Here is a 22,641-nt window from a genome sequence, read left to right on the forward strand (position 1 = left end):
GATACACACACACACAAACACACCTACACACCCAGTAACATCTACACACACCAATGCCTACAAACATACACACACACATGCATACACACAGACACATTTAGACACTAAAACACACCAACACACACACACACACACACCCCTACACACACACACACACACACCCTTTCATCAGAGCTATCCTGAGGGCTGAAACAAGAGATCAGACATCGGCACCCTCGGGCGAACTCACCAAATCATTTACATGCGTTTGCACTTCAAACATTTATCAGACATTAACATCCAGAGCAGGTTCGATTCAATGAGACCACAAAAAACTGGAACATGTTGCAATTTCACCCCAAACATGTCCGAGTCCGAACCGGGCCCGCCGCTCCCCATACGCAGAGTAGGCAGAGCGCGTAGGGCCTCATGTACCTGGCGGGGGCCCCCAAAATTAAGGTTGCTAAAAAAAAATTTCATGATAGTTATTATATTATTACATTAAAGAAATTATATAAATTAGTTATGAACAGGCCCACCGTTGTTTTTCTTAATTGTGTGCCCTATTACTCAAAACACATGAATGAGCTCGTTGGCTGCGTGCCGTGTAAAGGAGGAACTATCTCTGGTCTTCGGATGATTCTAGAACACTTAAACACCTCGTAACCATGGAAACTGGTCCTTAACTTTACAGTTTAGCTTAACTACAGCACACGTGCGTCTTCGTCTTCACCTTCTCCTGTTTACTTCTCACTCTCTGCCACAGCGCAGCAAAAACACAGGATGTCAAAATAAAAGCGGTATTTTCAAAATAAAAGTTGACAGCCCTCTTAAGCAACACAGACACACAAAGACACCTGAAACATGCACAAAATGACAATAATAGTATAAACAGTGATACATTATAACTATCAGCTGCATATTATATTGTAATGCTGCTGTTAAGAACGTTTTTGACATATTTTTTTTAATATATTTTGCTTAATATACACATTTTCATAATTATATGTATATTTCATGTCAATTTTAAAATAAATTGGGGGAGGGGGCGCTCCCTGACCATTTATGCTTAGGGCCCCCAAAAGCTTAGCAGCGGCCCTGGTCCGAACTTCATCATCCTAATATTTCTTCCTCCAGAGACTGGTTTCCTTGACGACGTCTCCTACGACAGCATCTCTCTGGGTCCGGGTTATGACCGTCCGTACCAGTTCAACCCCAATGTCCGAGAGGCGAAGAGCATCCAACTGTACAAACACCTCAACCTCAAGAGCTGCATCTGGACGTTCGACGCCTACTACGACATGACGGAGCTCATCGACGTCTGCTCAGGATCCGTCACTGCCGACTTCCAGGTAAAGAAATCGAGAAAAAATTAAGAGAGAGAGAGTCGGGTCGTTACCGTGGCAACCAGTTATAAAGATCATGACGAGAAATGATGTTCTTGACGTTTGTGTCGTCCTCCCGGGTCAAATTGACCCTGTCGGTTTTGACTGTTCCTTCTTTCCTCCGTACTTCCTTCCTTCCTTTCCTTCTTTCTTTCCTTTCCTTTCCTCCCTTCCTTCCTCCTTCCTTCCCTCCTCCCTTCCTTTCCTCCTTCCCTTCCTTCTTCCTTCCTTCCGTCCTTCCTTCCTTCCTCCCTTCCTTCCTTCCTCCTTCCTTTCTTTCCATCTTCCTCCTTTCCTTCCTCCTTTCCTTCCTTCTCCCTCCCTTCCATCCTTCCTTTGTCCTTCCTCCCTCCTTTCCTTCCTTCTTACTCCCTTCCTTCCTTCCTTCCTTCCTTCCTTCCTTCCTCCCTCCTTTCCTTCCTTCTTCCTCCCTTCCATCCTTTCTTCCTTCCTTACTCCTTCCTTTCCTTCGTTCTTCCTCACTTCCATCCATCCTTCATCCTTCCTCCCTCCTTTCCTTCCTTCTTCCTCCCTTCCTTCCTCCTTCCTCCTTCCTCCTTTCTTCCTTCTTCCTTCCTTACTCCTTCCTCCCTCCTTTCCTTCCTTCTTCTTCTTCCTCTCTCTTTCTTCAGTCACTGTTTTTCTACATTATATAGAAATGTTTTTCTTTGTGTAATCACAGAACAAACTGGAGACTTTTCAGCATGGAGGATTTTACTCCCTTCTGTTAGTTTTTTCTTCTTTTCTGGTGTCAAATTTAATTTCTAAGAAACTGAAATTCACTGACAGACGGGCCTTGAGCTAAACAACCATAAAACTGATCGAGCTTGACATCGTTCTCCAACTCAGCGGCAGTCGACATAACAAAAAAGAAAAGTCTATTTTATCATCTCGCTGCAGCTTTCAATGTCAAAGTCACTTTTAAAACCTTAACGAGGACGAGGAAAGCCTCAACCTCCATCCTTCCTTCCTTCTTCCTCCCTTCCTTTCCTGGTTTCCTTCCTTCTTTCTCCCTCCTTTCCTCGTTTCCTTCCTTCTTCCTCCCTTCCTTCCCTCCTTCCTTCCTTCTTCCCTCCCTCCTTTCCTTCCATCTTCGTCCCTTCCTTCCTCCTTTCCTCCATTCGTCCTCCTTCCATCCTTCCTTCCTTCTTCCTCCCTCCCTTCCTTTCCTCCTTTCCTTACTTTTCCTCCCTTCCTTCCTTTCCTCCTCCCTTCCTTTCCTCCTTTCTCCCTTCCTTCTTCCTCCTCCCTTCCTTCCTTCTTCCTCCCTTCCTTTCCTCCTTTCCTTACTTTTCCTCCCTTCCTTCCTTTCCTCCTTCCCTTCCTTCTTCCTCCCTTCCTTCCTTCTTCCTTCCTCCCTCCTTTCCTTCCATCTTCGTCCCTTCCTTCCTCCTTTCCTCCATTCTTCCTCCTTCCATCCTTCCTTCCTTCTTCCTCCCTTCCTTTCCTCCTTTCCTTTCCTTCTTCCTCCCTTCTGTCCTCCCTTCCTTTCCTCCCTCCTTTCCTTCTTCCTCCCTTCCATCCTCCCTTCCTTTCCTCTGTTCTATCCTTCCTTCTTCCTCCCTTACTTTCCTCCTTTCCTTCCATCTTCCTCCCTCCTTTACTTCTTCCTCCCTTCCATCCTCCCTTCCTTTCCTCCGTTCTATCCTTCCTTCTTCCTCCCTCCCTTCCTTCCTCCTCCCTTCCTTCCTCCTCCCTTCCGTCCTCCCTTCCTTCCTTTCCTCCCTCCTTTCCTTCCTTCTTCCTCCCTTCCTTTCCTCCTTTCCTTCCCTTCTTCCTTCCTTCCTCCGTTGACTCGAGGGCGAGAAAAGCCTTAAAAATGCTCCGAATACTAGAAAGTTTGAGCGGATCTCGTGTTGATATGAGGAAGAAAATGTGATTTGACTAGAAATATGCATTATGTAGAGAAACAGTAGAACATCGTCTCTGCTTTTCTTCATAATTCACTTGTTTTTATAGTTTTAAAAATCTCTCTCTGGGATGAACTCATTGGGTTTTCTCCCTTTGAACTTATTTTGAACTCCTTGTTTCACCTTTATTTGATCCCAATGCTAAAAGCCTTTCCATGCCTCTTGTCATATTGATGAAACTCAACTATAGGGAGATGTATTGTTTCCCCTCTCATTTAAATTCGACATGCTTTGCTTGCATTTTTATAAATATATGTATTCTGTCTGAAACTGTGTGTTGGTGCTTTATTTCCCTCTCTTGATGCAGCATATTAAAATCAGACTCAGCTTTAAGAACAACCTTGAGACAAACATCAGTTCAGCATATTTTGGGTGTAATATCTCTTTATAGTTGGCTTAATAGGTCTAAAGGGCCCTACAACACTAACTATAACAATAACTCCTTCCTCCCTCCTACCTTCCTTCCTTCCCTCCTTCCTTCCTTCCTTCCTTCCTTTCGTCTGTCCTTCCTTCCTCCCTCACTCCTTCTTTCCTTCCTTTCCTTCACTTCTTCCTTCTTTCCTCCATCCTTTCTTCCTTCCTCTCTTCCTTCCTCCCACCTTCCTCCCTCCCTCCCTTCCTTCCCTCCTCCCTTTCTTCCTCCTTTCCTTCCTTCTTTCCTTTCCTCCCTCCTTCCTCCCTCCTTCCCTTCCTTCTTCCTCCCTTCCTTCCTCCTTTCCTTCCTTCCTCCTCCCTTCCTTCCTTCCTTCCTTCCTCCCTTCCTTCCATCCTTCTCCCTTATTCCTCTCTTCTTTCCTCTTTCCCTTCCTTCCTTCCTTCCTGCCTTCCTTCCTTCCTTCCTTCCTTTCGTCTGTCCTTCCTTCCTCCCTCACTCCTTCTTTCCTTCCTTTCCTTTACTCCTTCCTTCTTTCCTCCATCCTTTCTTCCTTCCTCTCTTCCTTCCTCCCTTCCTTCCCTCCTCCCTTTCTTCCTCCTTTCCTTCCTTCTTTCCTTTCCTCCCTCCTTCCTCCCTCCTTCCCTTCCTTCTTCCTCCCTTCCTTCCTCCTTCCCTTCCTTCTTCCTCCCTTCCTTCCTTCCTTCCTTCCTTCCTCCCTTCCTTCCATCCTTCTCCCTTCTTCCTTGGCCATTTTAACCTTCATTAACCCTCCTGTTGTCCTCGAGTCAAGGGAGAAAGGGAGGAAGAAAGAGAGGAAGGGAGGAAGAAAGAAAGAGAGGAAGGAAGGGAGAGAGGAAGAATGAAGGAAAGGAAGGAAGGACAGACGAAAGGAAGGAAGGAAGGACGGAGGAAAGAAGGAGGGAATGAAAGTAGGAGGAAAGAAGGAAGGAAGGCAGGAAGAAGGGAGGAAAGGAGGAAGGAAGGGAGGAGGGAAGGAAGGACAGACGAAAGGAAGGAAGGGAGGACAGAAGGAAGGAAGGAAAGGAGGGAAAGAAGGAACAGTCAAAACAGACGGGGTCAATTTGACCCGGGAGGACGACAGGAAGGTTAAATCTTGCTCTGATTGATTTTTGGGTTGTTTCTTTTCTTTTTTTCAGGTGCGTGACTCGGCTCAGTCCTTCCTGACGGTGCAGGTTCCTCTCTACGTGTCTTATATCTACGTGACGGCTCCGAGAGGCTGGGCGTCTCTGGAGCATCACACCGAGATGGAGTTCTCCTTCTTCTACGACACCGTGCTCTGGAGGACGGGTTCGTTAAATACTTAATATCTTAATATCACTATTAACACCTGGAAACACACACTGATGTACAGGAAATGGACTGTATGAACTTATATAGAGGGTTTCTAGTCTAACACATTCATATTCTGAGATGGGCTCGAGTATCTTGTCCGATCTTCCAACTGGTGGACGATCCAGTGAAGTTTCCTTTTAACCCTTGTGTCGTCCTCCCGGGTCAAATTGACACCGTCTTATTCTTCTTTCCTCCCTTCCTTCCTTCCTTCCTTCCGTCTGTACTTCCTCCATCCCCTTTCTTCCCTCCTTCTTTCCTTCCCTCCTACCTCCCTCCTTTCCTTTCCTCCCTTCCTTCCTTCCTCCCTCCTTTCCTTCCTTCCCTCCTTTCCTTCCTTATTCCTTCCGCCCTTCCTTCTTTCCTCCATCCCTCTTTCTCCCTCCTTCTTTCCTTCCGCCCTTCCTTCTTTCCTCCATCCCTCTTTCTTCCCTCCTTCTTCCTTCCCTCCTACCTCCTTCCTTCCTTCCTCCCTCCTTTCCTTCCTTCCCTCCTTTCATTCCTTATTCCTTCCACCCTTCCTTCTTTCCTCCCTCCCTCCTTCTCTCTTTCTTTCCTCTGTCCTTCTTTCTACCTTTCTTCCTTCCTTCTTTCCTTTCCTCCCTTCTTCCTTCCCTCCTTCCTTCCTCCCTCCTTTCCTTCCTTCTTCCTTCTTTCCTTTCCTTTCCTCCCTTCCTTCCTCCCTCCTTTCCTTCCTTCCCTCCTTTCCTTCCTTATTCCTTCCGCCCTTCCTTCTTTCCTCCCTCCCTCCTTCTCTCTTTCTTTCCTCTGTCCTTCTTTCCTACCTTTCTTCCTTCCTTCCTTTCCTTCCCCCTCCTTCCTTCCTTCCTGTTCTCCTTCCTTCCTCCCTCCTTTCCTTCCTTCTTCCTTCTTTCCTTTCCTCCCTTCCTTCTTTCCTTTCCTTCCCTTTCCTTTCCTCCCTTCCCTCCCTTCCTCCCTTCCTCCCTCCTTTCCTTCTTTCTTCCTTCCTCCTCCTTTCCTTCCTTCCTTGACTCGAGGACAACAGGAGGGTTAACTATGAAGCAGCTGATCTGTATCACATCCATTTTTTCTCCACATGCACCATATCATCTTTTCTGCTTCTGACTCAAAACCATTAAAGCTTATTTTTAGATCATCATCACTGAAAAGAGACAGTTCAAGAGAAGTTCAGTGCATCAGACTCATCAAACCATACTGACATTTTCTGACTTGTCTCGCTGTGTTCGTGCATTCACAAAAATTCAAAACCACGTCAGTCATGATTATTTACCAGAAGCCTCTTGGTGTTATTACTTTGCATTAGTTTTGTTTTACTGCTTTGTGGTTTTAGCATTAATTCTGTATAGTGTCAGATATTTGAACTTTACCTGAACAAGCGATTTTATTAGACTGGGTTATTTAACTTAACCCTTTATAGGACACTCATTGAAAGGAAGGGAGGAAGGAAGGAAGGGAGGGAGGGAGGAAGGAAGGAAGGAAGGAAGGAAGGGAGGGAGGGAGGGAGGAAGGAAGGCAGGAAGGAAGGAAGGAAGGAAGGAAGGAGGGAGGGAGGGGGAGGGAGGGAGGGAGGGAGGAAGGAAGGAAGGAAGGAAGGAAGGAAGGAAGGAAGGAAGGAAGGAAGGAAGGAAGGAAAGAAAGAAAGAAAGAAAGAAAGAAAGAAAGAAAGAAAGAAAGAAAAGAAAGAAAGAAAGAAAGAATGAAAGAAGGAAAGAAGGAAGGTAGGGGGGAGGAAGGAAGGAAGGAAGGAAGAAGAAAGGGGGATGGAGGAAGGAAAGGAAAGGAAGGAAGGAGGAAAGAAGGAAGGAAGGTAGGGGGGAGGAAAGAAAGAGAGAAGGAGGGAAGAAAGGAAAGGAAGGAAGGTAGGGGGAGAGGAAAGAAAGAGAGAAGGAGGGAGGGAGGAAGGGAAGAAAGAAGGAAGGAAGGAAGAAGAAAGGGAGATGGATGAAGGAAAGGAAAGGAAGGAAGGAGGGAGGAAGGAAAGGAAAGGAAGGGAGGAAGGAAAGGAAGGGAGGAAGGAAAGGAAGGAAGGACGGAGGAAAGAAGGAAGGAAGGTAGGGGGGAGGAAAGAAAGAGAGAAGGAGGAAGGGAGGAAGGAAAGAAGGAAGGAGGGAAAGCTATACTCAGTTTTTATTTCAACTTGACAATTTGACTCAAATGTTATGATTCAAATGTAAGATAGAAAATAGACAATCTTTGCAAATGCATATTGTGAGTTTAGAGCTTAGCAAAGATCAAACCCATGACACTGCCTCCTCTAACTGTCTCATGTGGTGTTATTTAATGTTTGCAGGTATTCAGACCGACAGCGTCCTCTCCGCCAGGCTGCAGATCATCAGGATCTACATCAGAGAAGACGGACGGCTGGTCATCGAGTTTAAAACTCACGCCAAGTTCAGAGGTGAGTCCACATTTCACTTATTAGCTCCAAGATGAGAATCTGTTCTCTTATTAAGCTTCCTGTCGTCCTGCCGGGTCAAAATGACCCCGTCGGTTTTGACTGTTCCTTCTTTCCTCCCTTCCTTCCTTTCGTCTGTCCTTCCTTCCTCCCTCACTCCTTCTTTCCTCCCTTCTTCCTCCGTCCTTCCTCCTTTCCTTCCTCCTTTCCTCCCTTCTTCCTCCCTTCCTTCCTTCCTTCCTCCCTCCTTTCCTTCCATCTTCCTCCCTTCCTTCCTCCTTTCCTCCCTTCTTCCTCCCTTCCTTCCTCCTTTCCTTCCGTCTTCCAGCCTTCCTTCCATCTTCCTTTCCTCCCTTCCTTCTTCCTCCCTTCCTTCCTCCTTTCCTTCCTCCTTTCCTCCCTTCTTCCTCCCTTCCATCCTTCCTTTCTTCATCCTCCTTACCTTCCTTCCTCCCTTCCTTCCTCTTTCCCTTCCTTCCTCCTTTCCTTCCGTCTTCCAGCCTTCCTTCCATCTTCCTTTCCTCCCTTCCTTCTTCCTCCCCTTCCTTCCTCCTTTCCTTCCTCCTTTCCTCCCTTCTTCCTCCCTTCCATCCTTCCTTTCTTCGTCCTCCTTACCTTCCTTCCTCTTTCCCTTCCTTCCTCCTTTCCTCCCTTCTTCCTCCCTTGTTCCTCCCTTCTTCCTCCCTTGTTCCTCCCTTCCATCCTTCCTTCCTTCGTCCTCCTTTCCTTCCTCCTTCCTCCCTTCTTTCCTTTCTTTCCTCCTTCCCTTCCTTCCTTTACTCGAGGACAACAGGAAGGTTAAAACTACTATCATATCTCGAGCTCTAGCCTCAGTATCACATCAGTGAAATAAAATCATAATTATTGAAGTTTTCCTCCATTTTTCTGTCCTACAGGTCAGTTTGTCCCTGAACACCACACGCTGCCAGGACACAAATCCCACCTGATGGCCCCCGACCACCTCGGAGGAATCGAGTTTGACATTCAGCTTCTGTGGAGCGCCCAAACCTTCGACTCTCCGTACCAGCTGTGGAGGGCCACCAGCTCCTACAGCAGGTCAGTCGCCTCATTCAGAGTCATCATAATACACTTTGATTCAAGTTATCACGAGGCGGACTTTTAACTTTTAACTCTTAACTCTGATGCCTGTAACTGACCAGAGACCATTAGTGAGAAGGTTCAGATGAAACTATTTACGGCACACAGACCAGAAGAGACAGAAGAGTTTTTACATTATATGCAGCATTGTAGCATGAAGGAGTACAGACCAGGGTTATTATAGTTCACTAAAAGTAAAACTAGCAATGAAAAACTAAAACTAAACTGAATTGCAGATAAATTCAGCTTTGTTTTCTCCCTCGATGACTTCCTGTCCTGCAGCAGCCGTGGTTAAAGAATGAAATTAAAAAGGGCTTGATAAACCCTTTTCAGCTTCAGCTTTCTCTTAATACCTGAAAAACTAAAACTAAATAAAAACTAAACTAAAACTAGTCAATTCCTTCAAAATAAAAACAAACTGAAACTACTAAATCACTTAGTGAACTCACTAAAACTAAACTGAAATTTAAAAAAAAGCAAACTGAAAAACTAAAATAAAAATAAAAACTAAAGAAAATTTCAAAACTATAATAACCCTGGTACAGACACATTACAGAGACCAAGAGAGGACATTTCTCTTCATTTGATAACTTTAAAAGTAAAGGTAGACTCATTTAGAGCTGGTATTGTATCTTTACAAGTTAAACACTACTGCTTTTGTCCACAAGGGGGCGCCAAATCAACACAAAATGAAAGTTCCTTATTATAACTATAAATTGGAATTATAAAATTAGATATTTAGTTACTTAACCTGACATTTATAAGATAGTCTATCTACATTTCTTCAGTCTTGTGAAGGGTTCATTGCATTGGTAGAGTATTTTAAATAAATAACTAAATTAGTTAAACTGACTCATAATTAGTCTTTAAACTAGTTCACAGTCATAAATCCCCCATCAGTCATTATCATGTCATGTTTGGTTCATCCTTCTGTTAAAAAAAGACATTTATAATCACTATTTTATTGTCCAGGAAAACATTTTAAAGAATATAATGAATATAACAACGTCTGAATGCTGATTTTTGAAGTTTTTTATATAACAATTAGTGTGTATATATATACACTATATACTATATATATAATAATGCAAATTTCCTCATTGTGGGACTTATAAAGGAATATCTTATCTTATAAAAATGTGTATCAGCTGCACAAAAATGTAAAATTATGCATTATATTTCCATTTGTGTACACTGTAGGTCACATTAGGTAAAGTCTGGCTAAATTTAATATACATATATGGTGTTTTTACAGCTCTCAAATGTAAAAAAATAGGTTGAATTTGACTCTGAACAGAATGTAATACTTTCAATTGTGTGCAATATTCATATAATATACACATATATATTTATTTCACTTTAATCTGTGCAATAAGAATATCTGCTATATTACCTCTCAAAACCAATATTACTCACTATTATATTACCACTATTATTGCTGCTTTTATATTCTATTACAACTTCCTTTCTTTTCTTTTATATTCTATTACAACTGTCCATCAGTGTCTCCCAAAACCCCAAAATAACAACTTTAAACATCTTGATTTGTCCAAACCAACAGTCCAAAACCCAAATATATTCAGTTTACTGTCAAACAAGACCAAAAATATATATTTAATATTCACATTTCAGAAGCAGGAAGCAGAGAATTTGGACATTTCTTGCTTTAAAAATGACTCAAAATGATGAATCGGTTGTCAAAACAGCTGGAAACTGATTGATTAATCATCTGGTTTGGGTTATAAAATGTCAGAAAATGGTAAAAAGTGTCATAAAAGACTAAATAAACCTTAAAATATTCACATTTAAGAAGCTGGAACGACAGGATTTGGACGAAATGGTGAAAAGTTTTGATCAGTGTTTGCAAATTTCTCCATTGTGGGACTAATATAGGAATATCTGATCTTATCTTATCTTATAAACATGTGTATCAGCTGCACAAAAATGTAAAAATGATGCACAAGTTTGGCTAAAATAAATATATATATGATGTTCTTACCGCTCTCAAATGTAAAAATAGGTCATATTTGACTGTGAGCAGTATGTAAGAGTTCAGACTCTGCAGAAACATCATAGATATTTGAACATAAGTTAAAATCTAGTTCAGTGTTTTTCCAAAATGAAACATCACAAAGTTAAATATTGCAGTATTCAGTCAAAAAAAAAAAACTACAGGAGAAGATCTCAGTCGGAGGTCGATGTCATGTTTCTTTAATCGTAGCTGCAGGGGAACCTCAGCGTGCTCCTCAGCGTGCTCCTCGTGAAACAACCAAAACTACTCCGCCAACATCCTCAAGTGATTTGTTTGACTTCTAAGAAACTAGAAACTCAGCAGGTCTTTTTTTTTTTTTTTTTATCCGCTATAGAAACTCTCAGATCAACTAGTTTTGTTCCTCAGATGCTCGGAGTATTAATCCTCTCTCTCTCTCTCTCTCTCTCTCTCTCTCTCTGTGTGTGTGTGTGTGTGTGTGTGTGTGTGTGTGTGTGGTGTGATCAACAGGAAGGACTATTCTGGAGAGTACACCGTCTTCTTGGTCCCCTGCACCGTTCAGCCCACTCAGCCCTGGATCGACCCCGGAGACAAAGCTCTGTCCTGCACGGCTCACGCTCCGGAGAAGTAATAATAATAATAATAATGATAATACATTTTATTTATAACGTGCTTTTACAAGTGCTCAAAGACGCTTACAAGTAAAAAAGACATAAAATGGAAAGAGGATAAAAAAGTAACATCCGTGACGTCACCCATTGGTTTGTGGACTGCTGCTCGGAAGCCAATAGTTTCGAATCTAGGCAGCGCCATCTTGAAAATTTCAGGTGCATGCTGGGAAAAATTAAAACACGGATTCTACTTATATGGGCATGAGGCGGGGTCATGGATGGACGTATGGGCGGGACCAACAGCGGAGCAGGGAGGCTGCGATTGGTTGCGAGGGCTGGATCTCGAGGACATTGGGCAATCAACCTGTCAATCAGGACGTAGCCACGCCCTAATGCATACCCTGCTTTATCGTCACATATAAAATTAGGGAGGCCAAAATGTCCCAAATGAACATCATACTGCATTGAAGAAGGCTTTAAACTAGCGATTGAGACCATAAACACATTTTGAAAACGTTTACTGAGGTTAGAAATCAAGTGAGAAGTTGGTGAATTCTCCATTGACTTGTATAGAGACGGTCGCCCCCTGGTGGCCTTTTGATAGAATGCAGTTCTAAGTTACTTCCCCGTTGGCCTCATTTCAGAGGACCAGAACTCCCCCGCCTGGTTTTTAGGAGTGATTCGAAGGTATGGGGGTCTGTACAGTCTCTGATGGGTTTGGGGAGTGAATTCCAGAGGGTGGTGGTGGGGGGGGAGGGGGGGCAGCAGTGGAGAAGGCTCTGTCCCCCCAAGTTTGGTGCTTGGTCCGAGGGGGTAGGGCAAGGAGATTTCCCTCTGAGGATCGGAGGGCACGGGAGGGAGGGGGGGGGGGGTGTAATGGTGGAGCAGGTCTGTGAGGTAGGTGGGGGCCAGGTTGTTAAGTGATTTGTGGGTGAGCGGGAGGACGGTGTGACATGGGGTGCCAGCGCAGTTTTTGGAGGATGGGGTGATGTGTTCTCGGGAGCGGGGGTGTGGGTGAGCAGGCTGGAAACATTAAAGCAGTGAATTCAATCCTCTCCCAAAAAATGAAACCTGCACTAGAAGTTATTACAGTTTAATTTACAAGGGTCTTGCATATATTATATTTCCTGTAACATTAATTATATCTTTTTTATTATACGTGGTTTCAGGCTGTCTTATTGTAAATTAAGTGAGACTGGTGAAACAGGAAGTTGTTAAATCTTTTTTTTTTTAATGTGGAGTTTGAATGCATCATCAAACCTGCAGCAAACACTCCTACTGCTGCAGCTACAGCAGCAGATAAGGGTCAATTTTAGGCTAATTTAATTGTATTTGCACTTTTCAATAATGAAGTAATTCAAAGTGCTTCAAATAACACATCAAATGCATCTAAACAGGATATAAAAGCACATTGCAGAAATAAAAAGACATTTAAATATGATTAACCCTCCTGTTGTCCTGAAGTCAAGGAAGAAAGGGAGGAAGAAGGAAGGAAAGGAGGAAGAAGGAATGAACGAAGGAAGGAAAGGAGGGAGGGAGGAAGGAACGATGGAAAGGAGGGAGGAATAAGGAAGGAAAGGAGGGAGGGAGGAAGGAAGGATGGAAGGGAGGAAGAAGAAAGTAAAGGAGGGAGGGAGGAAGGAAAGGGGGAAGGAAGGAAGGAAAGGAAGGGAGGAATGAAGGACGGGGGAAAGAAGGAAGAAAGGTAGGAGGGAGGGAGGGAACAAGGAAGGATGGCGGGACGGAGGACACAAGGAAGGACAGAGAGAGGGAGGAAACAAGGAAGGAAAGGAGGGAGGAAGGAACAGTTAAAACAAACGGGGTCAAATTGACCCAGGAGGACGACAGGAAGGTTAAAAGCTAAAATAGAGATAGCAAAACTCTCTCTCTCCATCCCTCTCTCTCTCTCTCCTCTCTCTCTCTCTCTCTCTCTCTCTCTCTCTCTCTCTCTCCCTCCCCCTCTCTCTCCTCTCTCCCTCCCTCTCTCTCTCTCTCTCTCTCTCTCTCTCTCTCTCTCTCTCTCTCTCTCTCTCTCTCTCTCTCTCTCTCTCTCTCCCCCTCTCTCTCTCTCTCTCTCTCTCTCTCTCTCCCTCCCCCTCTCTCTCTCTCTCTCTCTCTCTCTCTCTCTCCTCTCTCCCTCTCTCTCTCTCTCTCTCTCTCTCTCTCTCATCACTATCTATCTATCTAAAGCCCGGTGCATCATGGGAACAGATCCAATAACCTTCTCCTCTCCTCCCTCATTCAGGTTTCTGGTGCCGATCGCCTTCCAGCAGACCAACCGGCCCGTTCCCGTCGTCTACTCTCTCAACACGGAGTTCCAGCTGTGCAACAACGAGAAGGTCTTCATGATGGATCCGGCCAGCGCCGACGTCTCCATGGCTGAGATGGACTACAAGGGAGCGTTCTCCATGGGTACGACAGGATTAGTCACAAGTCCTCCCTCCCTCCCTCCCTCGTTACTCCTTGCCTTCCTTCCTTCCTCCCTCCTTACTCCTTTCTTTCGTTCCTTCCTCCCTCCCTCCCTCTTTACGCCTTTCATTCCTTCCTTCCTCCCTCCTTATTCCTTTCTTTCCTTCCTCCCTCCCTGCCTCCCTCCTTACTCCTTTTCTTCCTTCCTTCCTCCCTCCCTCCCTTCCTTCCATCCTTCTCTCCTTAATTCCTTCCTCCTTTCCTCCCTCCTTACTCCTTTCCTTCCTTCCTTCCTTCCTTCCTCCCTTCTCTCCTTAATTCCTTCCTCCTTCCCTCCCTCCTTCCTTCCTCCCTCCTTACTCCTTTCCATCCTCCCTTCCTCCCTCCCTCCTTACTCCTTTCCTTCCAGGATTATTTCAGGTTTATTTCCTTTTGTGATGTAACTGAATTTTTAGGATTTCTAACTGACATGTCGTCATTTTCTCAACTTTTGAGTCAGTTTTGTCTTATTCCAAACTTTTTCAGTAGGTGATGATTAATATTTGATATTTGAATTATATCAATACAATAAAAAAGCCAAGTAACCTGTTGTGACCTGCAAAAAGTTTATTCGTGTGTTGAATTTAATGCATTTATTTTTCTTTAAATGGTAAAAGTCTTTAAGGGGCATTTCTCCATCAGGGTGTTTGACTTAAAATATTAAGATAATGAATTACAAGATAATGTTGTAATCTTATGTTAATTTAAGTCACAGAAATCAAGATTTTTGTGATTATTTTTCTAATTATTATTTTTCTATATTATTTATTTTATAGATATATAACTTTTTATTTTTTAATTATTATTTTTAACATATAATTTATTTTATAAATATATTATTTTTTATTTTTTTATTATTATTTTTCTATATTATTTATTTCATAAATATTTATATTTTTTATTATTATTATTTTTATATAAATATATTATTTATTATTTTATTTTTGTGTATTATTTTATGGCATTTTATTTTATTTTGAATTTTTTTATATTATTATTTTTTATTTGTATGCCAATGTATTTTATTTTGATTTTTTCTATTTTATATCTTTTTTTATTTCATCATTTCATTATTATCATTATTATTTTAATATTATTTTATTTTATTAATTTATTTTGCAGCACAAGTTCAACCATATTAATGAATTAAAACTGTTCCTCTGCTGCCCCCTGCAGGTCAGACTCTGTACGGCCGGGTGTTGTGGAACCCGGAGCAGAACCTGAACGCAGCATACATGCTGCAGCTGGAGAAGGTTTACCTTTGCACCGGCAGGGACGGATACGTTCCCTTCTTTGACCCCACGGGGACCCTGTACAACGAGGGTCCGCAGTACGGCTGCATCCAACCCAACAAACACCTCAAACATCGATTCCTGCTGCTGGTACAAACACTCTCTGAGGCTTCATGCTTTTCTTTTACTATCATCTGTGTGTGTGTAACAAGATATATATATATACAGATCAAGACCTCTTTTCTACCTTGGAGTAATAATTAATAACATTTTTAAGGTTATTATTAAATATTTAGAATATTGATCATTGAGCACCCAATAACTCCAGTACTCAAGTATAATGATAATAATAATAATAATAATGTATTTTATTTAAATGCGCCTTTCAAAGCACTCAAGCACACCTTACAAGACATAAAACAGCAACGACAGCACATCAAACATAATAAATCAGCTAACATTGAAGTGGAAGTTAGTATAACTTTACAAAGATAGATAAATAAATAAATATGAATCAGAATAGGTGCGTTTTCAGTCAGGAGGCTGAGTTTCAAAGAGTTTTATTGCAGGGAGGTTAGCTGGGAGATGATTCGTTATCAAGCCCTTTAGCTGTTTGATAATAAGTTAATTATTAAAATCACGTGTGTTAGAGGGGTGAGAAACAGGGTTGGAGACCACTGATATAGATATATAAATGTTCTCAAGTTAGATCTATTTTATTATAGAGAGAGATGTTGCAATCAATAACTTCACACTGGAAGCTCATGTGTCTTATTGTCTTGTTTTTGTGTGTGCAAGTTTACTTCTTGTTCAACTTTCTTAACTTATTCATTAACTTATAAACCTTAATCAACCCTTTTCAATGAGTCTAACCTTCAAACACAGTTATATACATTAGCTTTAAATGAGCTAAAATGAGTTTAATCCTGCAGTAATGTTGCATCAGTACAAACTGAAATCACGCTGCCAAACACTTTTTTTTTGACACCTGTCAGATAGTTTTTAAAGCTACTCAAAGCCTGCAGGTTATTTAACCCACTGACAGTCTTCATAATGCAAAGTCACTCTGCATGATGTCTGCTGGCTGTCGATAACCTTCACTGAGTTCTCTGAAAGATGTTAAAGAATAAAAGGAAGAAGTAAGGAGGAAGGAAGGTAGGAAGGAAGAAAGGGAGGAAAGGAAGGAAGAAAGGGAGGAAAGGAAAGAAGGAAGGGAGGAAGGAAAGGAGGAAGGAAGGAAGGGAGGGAGGAGGAAGGTAGAAAGGAAGGAGAGAAGGGAGGGAGGGAGGAAGGAAAGGAGAAAGAAAGAAAGAAGGAAAGGAGGAAGGGAGGAAGAAGTAAGGAGGAAGGAAGAAGGAAGGAAAAGAGTAAGGAGGAAGGAAGGTAGGAAGGAAGGAGAGAAGGAAGGAAGGGAGGAAAGGAAAGAAGGAAGGGAGGAAAGGAAGGGAGGAAGGAAGGAGAGAAGGAAGGGAGGAAGGGAAGGAGGAAGAAAGAAAGAAAGAAAGAAAGGAGGAAAGGAGGAAGGAAGGAAGGAAGGAAGGAAGGAAGGAAGGAAGGAAGGAAGGAAGGAAGGGAGGAAGGAAGGGAGGAAAGGAAAGATGTTAAAGAATAAATATGTATGTGTATCTCTGCAGGATCGTAAGCAACCCGACGTTTGTGACAACTACTTCCACGACGTTCCCTTCGAGGCTAACTTCGCCACAGACATCCCCGAGCTGCAGTCCATGACCTCGATGCCGGGCGTCGACGGCTTCACCATGAAGGTTGACGCTCTCTACAAGGTCTGTGTCATTAATCACTGTCATTGACTTTCACTTCCTCCCTTCCTTCCTTCCTCCCTTCCTTCCTTCCTTCCTTCTTTCCTCATGTCCTTCATCCCTTATTTCCTTCCTCCTGTCCTTCATCCCTTCTTTCCCTCCTGTCCGTCATCCCTTCTTTCCTTCCTTCTTTCCTCTCTTCTATCCTTTCTTCCTTCCTTCCTCTTTCTTTTCTCTCTCCTCCTTCCATACTTCTTTCCTCACTTCCTTCCTTCCTTCCTCCTCTCCTTACTTCCTTCCTCTTTTCCTCCCTCCCTCCCTCCCTCTTTACTCCTTTCCTTTCCTTCCTCCTCTCCTTACTTCCTTCCTCTTTTCCTCCCTCCCTCCTTACCCCTTTCCTTCCTTCCTTCCTCATTCCTTCCTTCCTTCCTCCTGTCCTTCATCCCTTCTTTCCTTCCTTCCTTCCTTCCTTCTTTCCTTCCTTCCTTCCTTCTTTCCTCTCTTCTATCCTACCTTCCTTCCTTCCTTCCTTCCTTCCTCTGTCTTTGCTCCCTCCTCCTTCCATACTTCTTTCCTCACTTCCTTCCTTCCTTCCTCCTCTCCTTATTTCCTTCCTCTTTTCCTCCCTCCCTCCCTCCTTACTCCTTTCCTTTCCTTCCTTCCTTCCTCATGTCCGTCATCCCTTCTTTCCTTCCTTCCTTCCTTACTCCTTTCCTTTCCTTCCTTCCTTCCTTCTTTCCTCTCTTCTATCCTTCCTTCAAATGAATTGTATTTTTAGCGGCTTGATTCAATCTTTCTTTCTTCTCTCTGTGTTGATTGACAGGTGGAGGCGGGACATCAGTGGTACCTTCAGGTCATTTATGTGATCAGTCCGGAGTCGCGGTCCAACCCCAGAATCCAGCGCTCCGTCACCTACCAGCTGAACCGCCCCAAGCGAGACCTGGTGGACCGCAGCGGCCGGCTCACCCTCGACGAGTCGCTCATCTACGACAACGAGGGCGACCAGGTGAAGAACGGCACCAACATGAAGTCTCTCCACCTGGAAGTCGGACCCTCCGCCACCTTCAACGCCCACATGGGAAGCTCGGTCGGCGGGGGCGTGGCGGCCGTTACCTTGCTAGTCCTCGTCCTGCTGGCTTCCTGCTTCCTGTTCCGCCGCTGCCGCCGCCACTCGGCCAAGAAGAAGAGCAAGAAGTCTGCGAAAGCGTACGAGGAGTATCCGCTCAACACCAAGGTGGAGGTTTGCATGGACAAGTGTGTGGAGAAGAACTTCAGCAGCAAACACTGCACGGTGAGGAACATCAACATCCTCAACCGCAACCAGGAAGCTAACGGCAAGGCTAAAGTAAAAGAGGTCAACCTGGAAGTCAAGCTCCACAACAACCTCAACGACGGCACTGAGGTCTGAAGAGGAGGAAGAGGAAGAGGAAGAGGAGGAGGAAGTCGAAATAAAAAAAAGGTATTTTCTAAAAAATAAAAAAATAAAAAGAAAGAAAGTTTGTACTTAAAGGAACAAGATATTTGTTAAAGTATTTTTATACCACTTTGAGAAAAAAAAGGGAAAGAGTGTGACGATGTGCAGAAAAAGCTACGCAGCATTTTAATCATTTCGCAACTGGGCTACCTCAGGAATCCACGAACCACTCCGCTGCATCCAACAACAGCCGAAACACATCTGCATCTGATCATCATCATCCTCTATAATAAGAATAATACTAATAATAATAATATTTACTCCCTAACTGCTGTTTCAACTTCATTTCTAATATTTTTTTTACTTGTTTTTTTTTTTTAGCACCAATACTAATTTGGTGACTGGTAGCTCAGACACTGGTGATTGTTCCTCTGCTGCATCCACGAGTCATTTCACTGCTATTAAAAAAAAAATGTCACTACTGTGGGAGTGGTAGCCAGTGTAGAGGTCCTCCATTCATGCAATTATTAATTATAACAAAGAAATTAACTCTGATTTAACTAAGGCTGGGTATCTTTTAAAAAACAACAACTGAGTGCTATTATCGATTCCTGTTATACATATAGTCTTTTTTTTTTAGCTCTCATCTCTTTTGACTGTTCCTCACTTCCTTCCTTCTCTCCTTACTTCCTTCCTTCCTTCCTTCCTCCCTCTTTTCCTTCCTTCCTTCCTTCCTTCCTCTTTTCCTCCCTTCCTTCCTTCCTTCCTTCCTCTTTTCCTTCCTTCCTTCCTTCCTTCCTCTTTTCCTCCCTTCCTTCCTTCCTTCTTTCCTCCTTTACTCCCTTCCTTTGTTCCTTCCTCATTTCCTTCTTTCCCCACTTCCTTCCTTCCTTCCTTCCTTCCTTCCTTCCTTCTTTCCTCCTTTACTCCCTTCCTTCCTTCCCTCCTCTTTTCCTCCCTTCCTTCCTTCCTTCTTTCCTCCTTTACTCCCTTCCTTTGTTCCTTCCTCATTTCCTTCTTTCCCCACTTCCTTCCTTCCTCTTTCCTCCCTTCCTTCCTTCCTTCCTTCCTCTTTCCTCCCTTCCTTCCTTCCTTCCTCCCTCTTGTCCTCCCTTCCTTCCTTCCTTCTTTCCTCCCTTCCTCCGTTCCTTCCTTATTTCCTTCTTTCCTTCCTTCCTTCCTTCCTTGACCTGAGCACAATAGGAGGGTTAATACTGTTTTTTTACATGCAAGCTTTTATTTTGAAATTACATATCTTCCCCTAATGTGACCGAGAATATACAAAAAATTAAATATAATTGATGCATATTCATCCAAAATGTCAAAAAATGTTCATTTAATTTAATTTATTTCAATAGCACTCATGTTTTATGTAACATTGGACAATAATATAGTGTTTTTATACAGTTTTTTTAAATCATAATAACTATAGATAAACTCTCTCTGCTCTCTGGAAGCTTCATTAAGGATAAATCATGTTTATTGGAGGGTTTTTGCAGAGATTTTCAACCCATTTTTCCTTTTTTCCTTAAATTACTAGAAAATATTACCTTATTAAGCCCTAAAAAGTATTCAGGAATTATTATTAAGGGTCACAAATAGTCAGAAGGACTATAAAGTTGAGGGAAATTAATAAATTATATTTAAAAAATGCTAATTAAAAAAGGGTTTAGTCAAGTTTTTTTCTTCCAAAAAATAATATAGTGTGTTTTATATAGTTTTTTTTTAATGATAATAACTAAAGATAAACTTTCATTAAGGATAAATCATGTTTATTTATGACTGATGATGTCATTGGATGAAAGGAAAGCAAAAACTTAACACAAATTTGGAGTTTTTTAGACTTATTTTCCTTTTTTTTCCTTAAATTACTACAAAATATTACCTTATTAAGCCCTAAAAAGTCTTCAGGGATGATTATGAAGAGTCACAAATAGTCAGAAATGAAGTGAAGTTTAGGGAAATGAATAAATTATATAAAAAAAGCTGATTAAAAAAGGGTTATTCCGTGTTTTTTCATCCAAACTCTGCAAAAAAACTGAATTTTATGATAAAATTCCTGTATATTGTCGATATTGATTGCAGGTATTATTTCATTAAGGATAAATCATGTTTATTGCTGACTTATGATGTCATTGGATTAAAGGAAAGCAAAAACTTAACACAAATTTGGAGTTTTTTAGACTTATTTTTCCTTTTTTTTCCTTAAATTACTAGAAAATTTTACCTTATTAAGCCCTAAAAAGTATTCAGGAATGATTATGAAGAGTCACAAATAGTCAGAAGTGAAGTGAAGTTTAGGGAAATGAATAAATTATATTAAAAAAGCTGATTAAAAAAGGGTTAGTCCGTGTTTTTTCATCCAAACTCTGCAAAAAAACTGAATTTTATGATAAACTTCCTCTCTATTATAGATTTTAATTGCAGGTTTCATTTCAGATATCCAGCCTTAGATTTAACAGAATTAAACTTTATACCTGTGGAGTGACTTTAACATCGGCTACAGCTGCTTCTGACCGCTGTGAAAGTATTTTTAAAAAAAGCACAGTTACAGTACGGCGTGCTGCTAAGTGCAGAGTGTAAATAACAAAAAAAAAAAAATGAATGATACCTATTCAAGAAGTGCAATTATGCCATAACTTTTTTTTTTTTTTGTTAATCTTTCACTGGTGAGCAGGAGCTTTATTTGCATTTTTTTTTAAAAAACAAGTTAGTAGCCTTATACTTCGAGACATTTGTACTGTCGACGTTTTAATTAAGAAATAAAGAAAAAAAAGCAACGATAAATAGATTTTTTTTTTTTTTTTTTTTTTGGTTTGTTTGTACTGTATTCTGACAGCTGCCAATATTATATAAGTGCCATGCAGTATTTTTCCTCATGAATTTTAAAAAACAACAAAAAAGAATCATCCAAAGTGTTTTTTTTTCCACTTTTGTTTTTAATTTTTCAAAATAAAGTGAGAAAGTGAAATTTTCCATGTGATTGTAAAAAAAATAAAATGAAATAAAAGGTTTCAACATGACGGTGTGCTTTAGCCTTACTATCAATGAAAATCATCACTTTTTAAGAACATATGATGTATTTTATAAGACTTGTGTGTCTCTCGTTTGCCTTCGTTTTCACCCAAAGACACAAAATTCCTCTTTTTCTTTTTTTAAGCCCACTCACGTCTCACTCACTTATTTTTTTTTCTTCTTTTCATTGATGTATTATTATGTTACCCTCTTTATGATGTATTATGTTATTATGCCTCAGCTACTGATGTAACCATAATGTTACTGTACTACTACTACTTTTTTTTTTTTTTTTTTTAAAGTGTGTGACACTGGACGGAGAGATCTGAGCACTGTAAAAGAAAAAAAAAGATGAGATTTGTTTTCTCTCTCTCTCTCTCTCCGTTTATCTCTGATTCTACTTCCTGTCTTCTTTTAAAACTGTGTGCCTATCAAAATCGACACTGGGAAACTGGGAATTCTGCGTGGGGAAAATAACATTGTATTTTTTTGGTGCTATCATTTCGTTGGAAAAATAACTATGATGCTTTCAATATGATGCCTGTATTTGGTGCCTTTTTTTAGTAATTAAAAAAAAAATTTGAAAACCCACATTTGTCCTGTGTTTAATATTTATTCATTATATTTGATGGATTTTGGAGGGAAATAGTAGAAATCTAAAGGATTATGAGGAAACTGTTGTAATAAGTAACTTAGAGCTGCATTCTATCAAAAGGCCACCAGGGGGCGACCGTCTCTATACAAGTCAATGGAGAATTCACCAACTTCTCACTTGATTTCTAACCTCAGTAAACGTTTTCAAAATGTGTTTATGGTCTCAATCGCTAGTTTAAAGCCTTCTTCAATGCAGTATGATGTTCATTTGGGACATTTTGGCCTCCCTGATTTTATATGTGACGATAAAGCAGGGTATGCATTAGGGCAGGCATGTCAAACTCATTCCACAAAGAGCCATGTGGCTGCAGGTTTTCATTCCAACCAAGCAGGAGCACACATGCACACCAATCAGCTGACTGAAGAGTGAGTTCAGCTAATTAAATGAGTCGAGCCTGGTGTGCTCCTGGTTGGTTGGAATGAAAACCTGCAGCCACATGGCCCTTTGTGGAATGAATTTGACACCTATGCATTAGGGCGTGGCTACGTCCTGATTGACAGGTTGATTGACCAATGTCCTCGAGATCCAGCCCTCGCAACCATAGCAACCTCCCCGCTCAGCTCCATGGCCCCGCCACATGCCCAGAATCCATCTTTTTATTTTTCCCAGCATGCACCTGAAATTTTCAAGATGGCGCTGCCTAGATTCGAAACTATTGGCTTCCGAGCAGCAGTCTACAAACCAATGGGTGACGTCACGGATGTTACGTCCATTTCTTCTATACAGTCTATGGTTGGTTCCTAATTTAATTTAAACATGAGGTGTGGATATCAGTAGCATTAGTGATGTTATGGTGTGTGTATGTGTTTTGTCTTTTTCTGGTTTTCTCTCCCTCTCAGGATGCTGCAGTTTCGGGGTCTGACTGTCGGACGGCTCTGTTGTCTGGAAACAGTCTTCAACAGCTCAGGATGAACTCCATCATGCAGGTCAGCTGGCAGCGTGAAGCTCAGTCGTCTCTCAAAGCTCTCAATAAGCCACAAACAGGTGAATCTTTGATCATCAGACAGGCAAGGTCCTCACTCATATAAAACTGATGAATGTAAC

General features: G+C 41.8%; 1 protein-coding gene across 1 annotated transcript in view; it reads left to right on the top strand.

Moving 5' to 3' along the window:
• The window catches only part of fras1 (Fraser extracellular matrix complex subunit 1), a 274,524-nt gene extending 256,603 nt beyond the window's left edge, over positions 1-17,921 (top strand). The window contains 9 exon segments of the mRNA XM_053325459.1: positions 1,117-1,331; positions 4,808-4,958; positions 7,273-7,380; positions 8,274-8,433; positions 10,976-11,092; positions 13,322-13,488; positions 14,701-14,906; positions 16,391-16,537; positions 17,337-17,921. Coding sequence (XP_053181434.1) covers positions 1,117-1,331; positions 4,808-4,958; positions 7,273-7,380; positions 8,274-8,433; positions 10,976-11,092; positions 13,322-13,488; positions 14,701-14,906; positions 16,391-16,537; positions 17,337-17,921 — 1,856 coding nt within the window.
• Positions 17,922-22,641: the final 4,720 nt, after the last annotated feature.

This window comes from Scomber japonicus, chromosome 9, assembly GCF_027409825.1.
Source record: "Scomber japonicus isolate fScoJap1 chromosome 9, fScoJap1.pri, whole genome shotgun sequence".
In the NCBI taxonomy this organism is placed as follows: domain Eukaryota; kingdom Metazoa; phylum Chordata; class Actinopteri; order Scombriformes; family Scombridae; genus Scomber; species Scomber japonicus.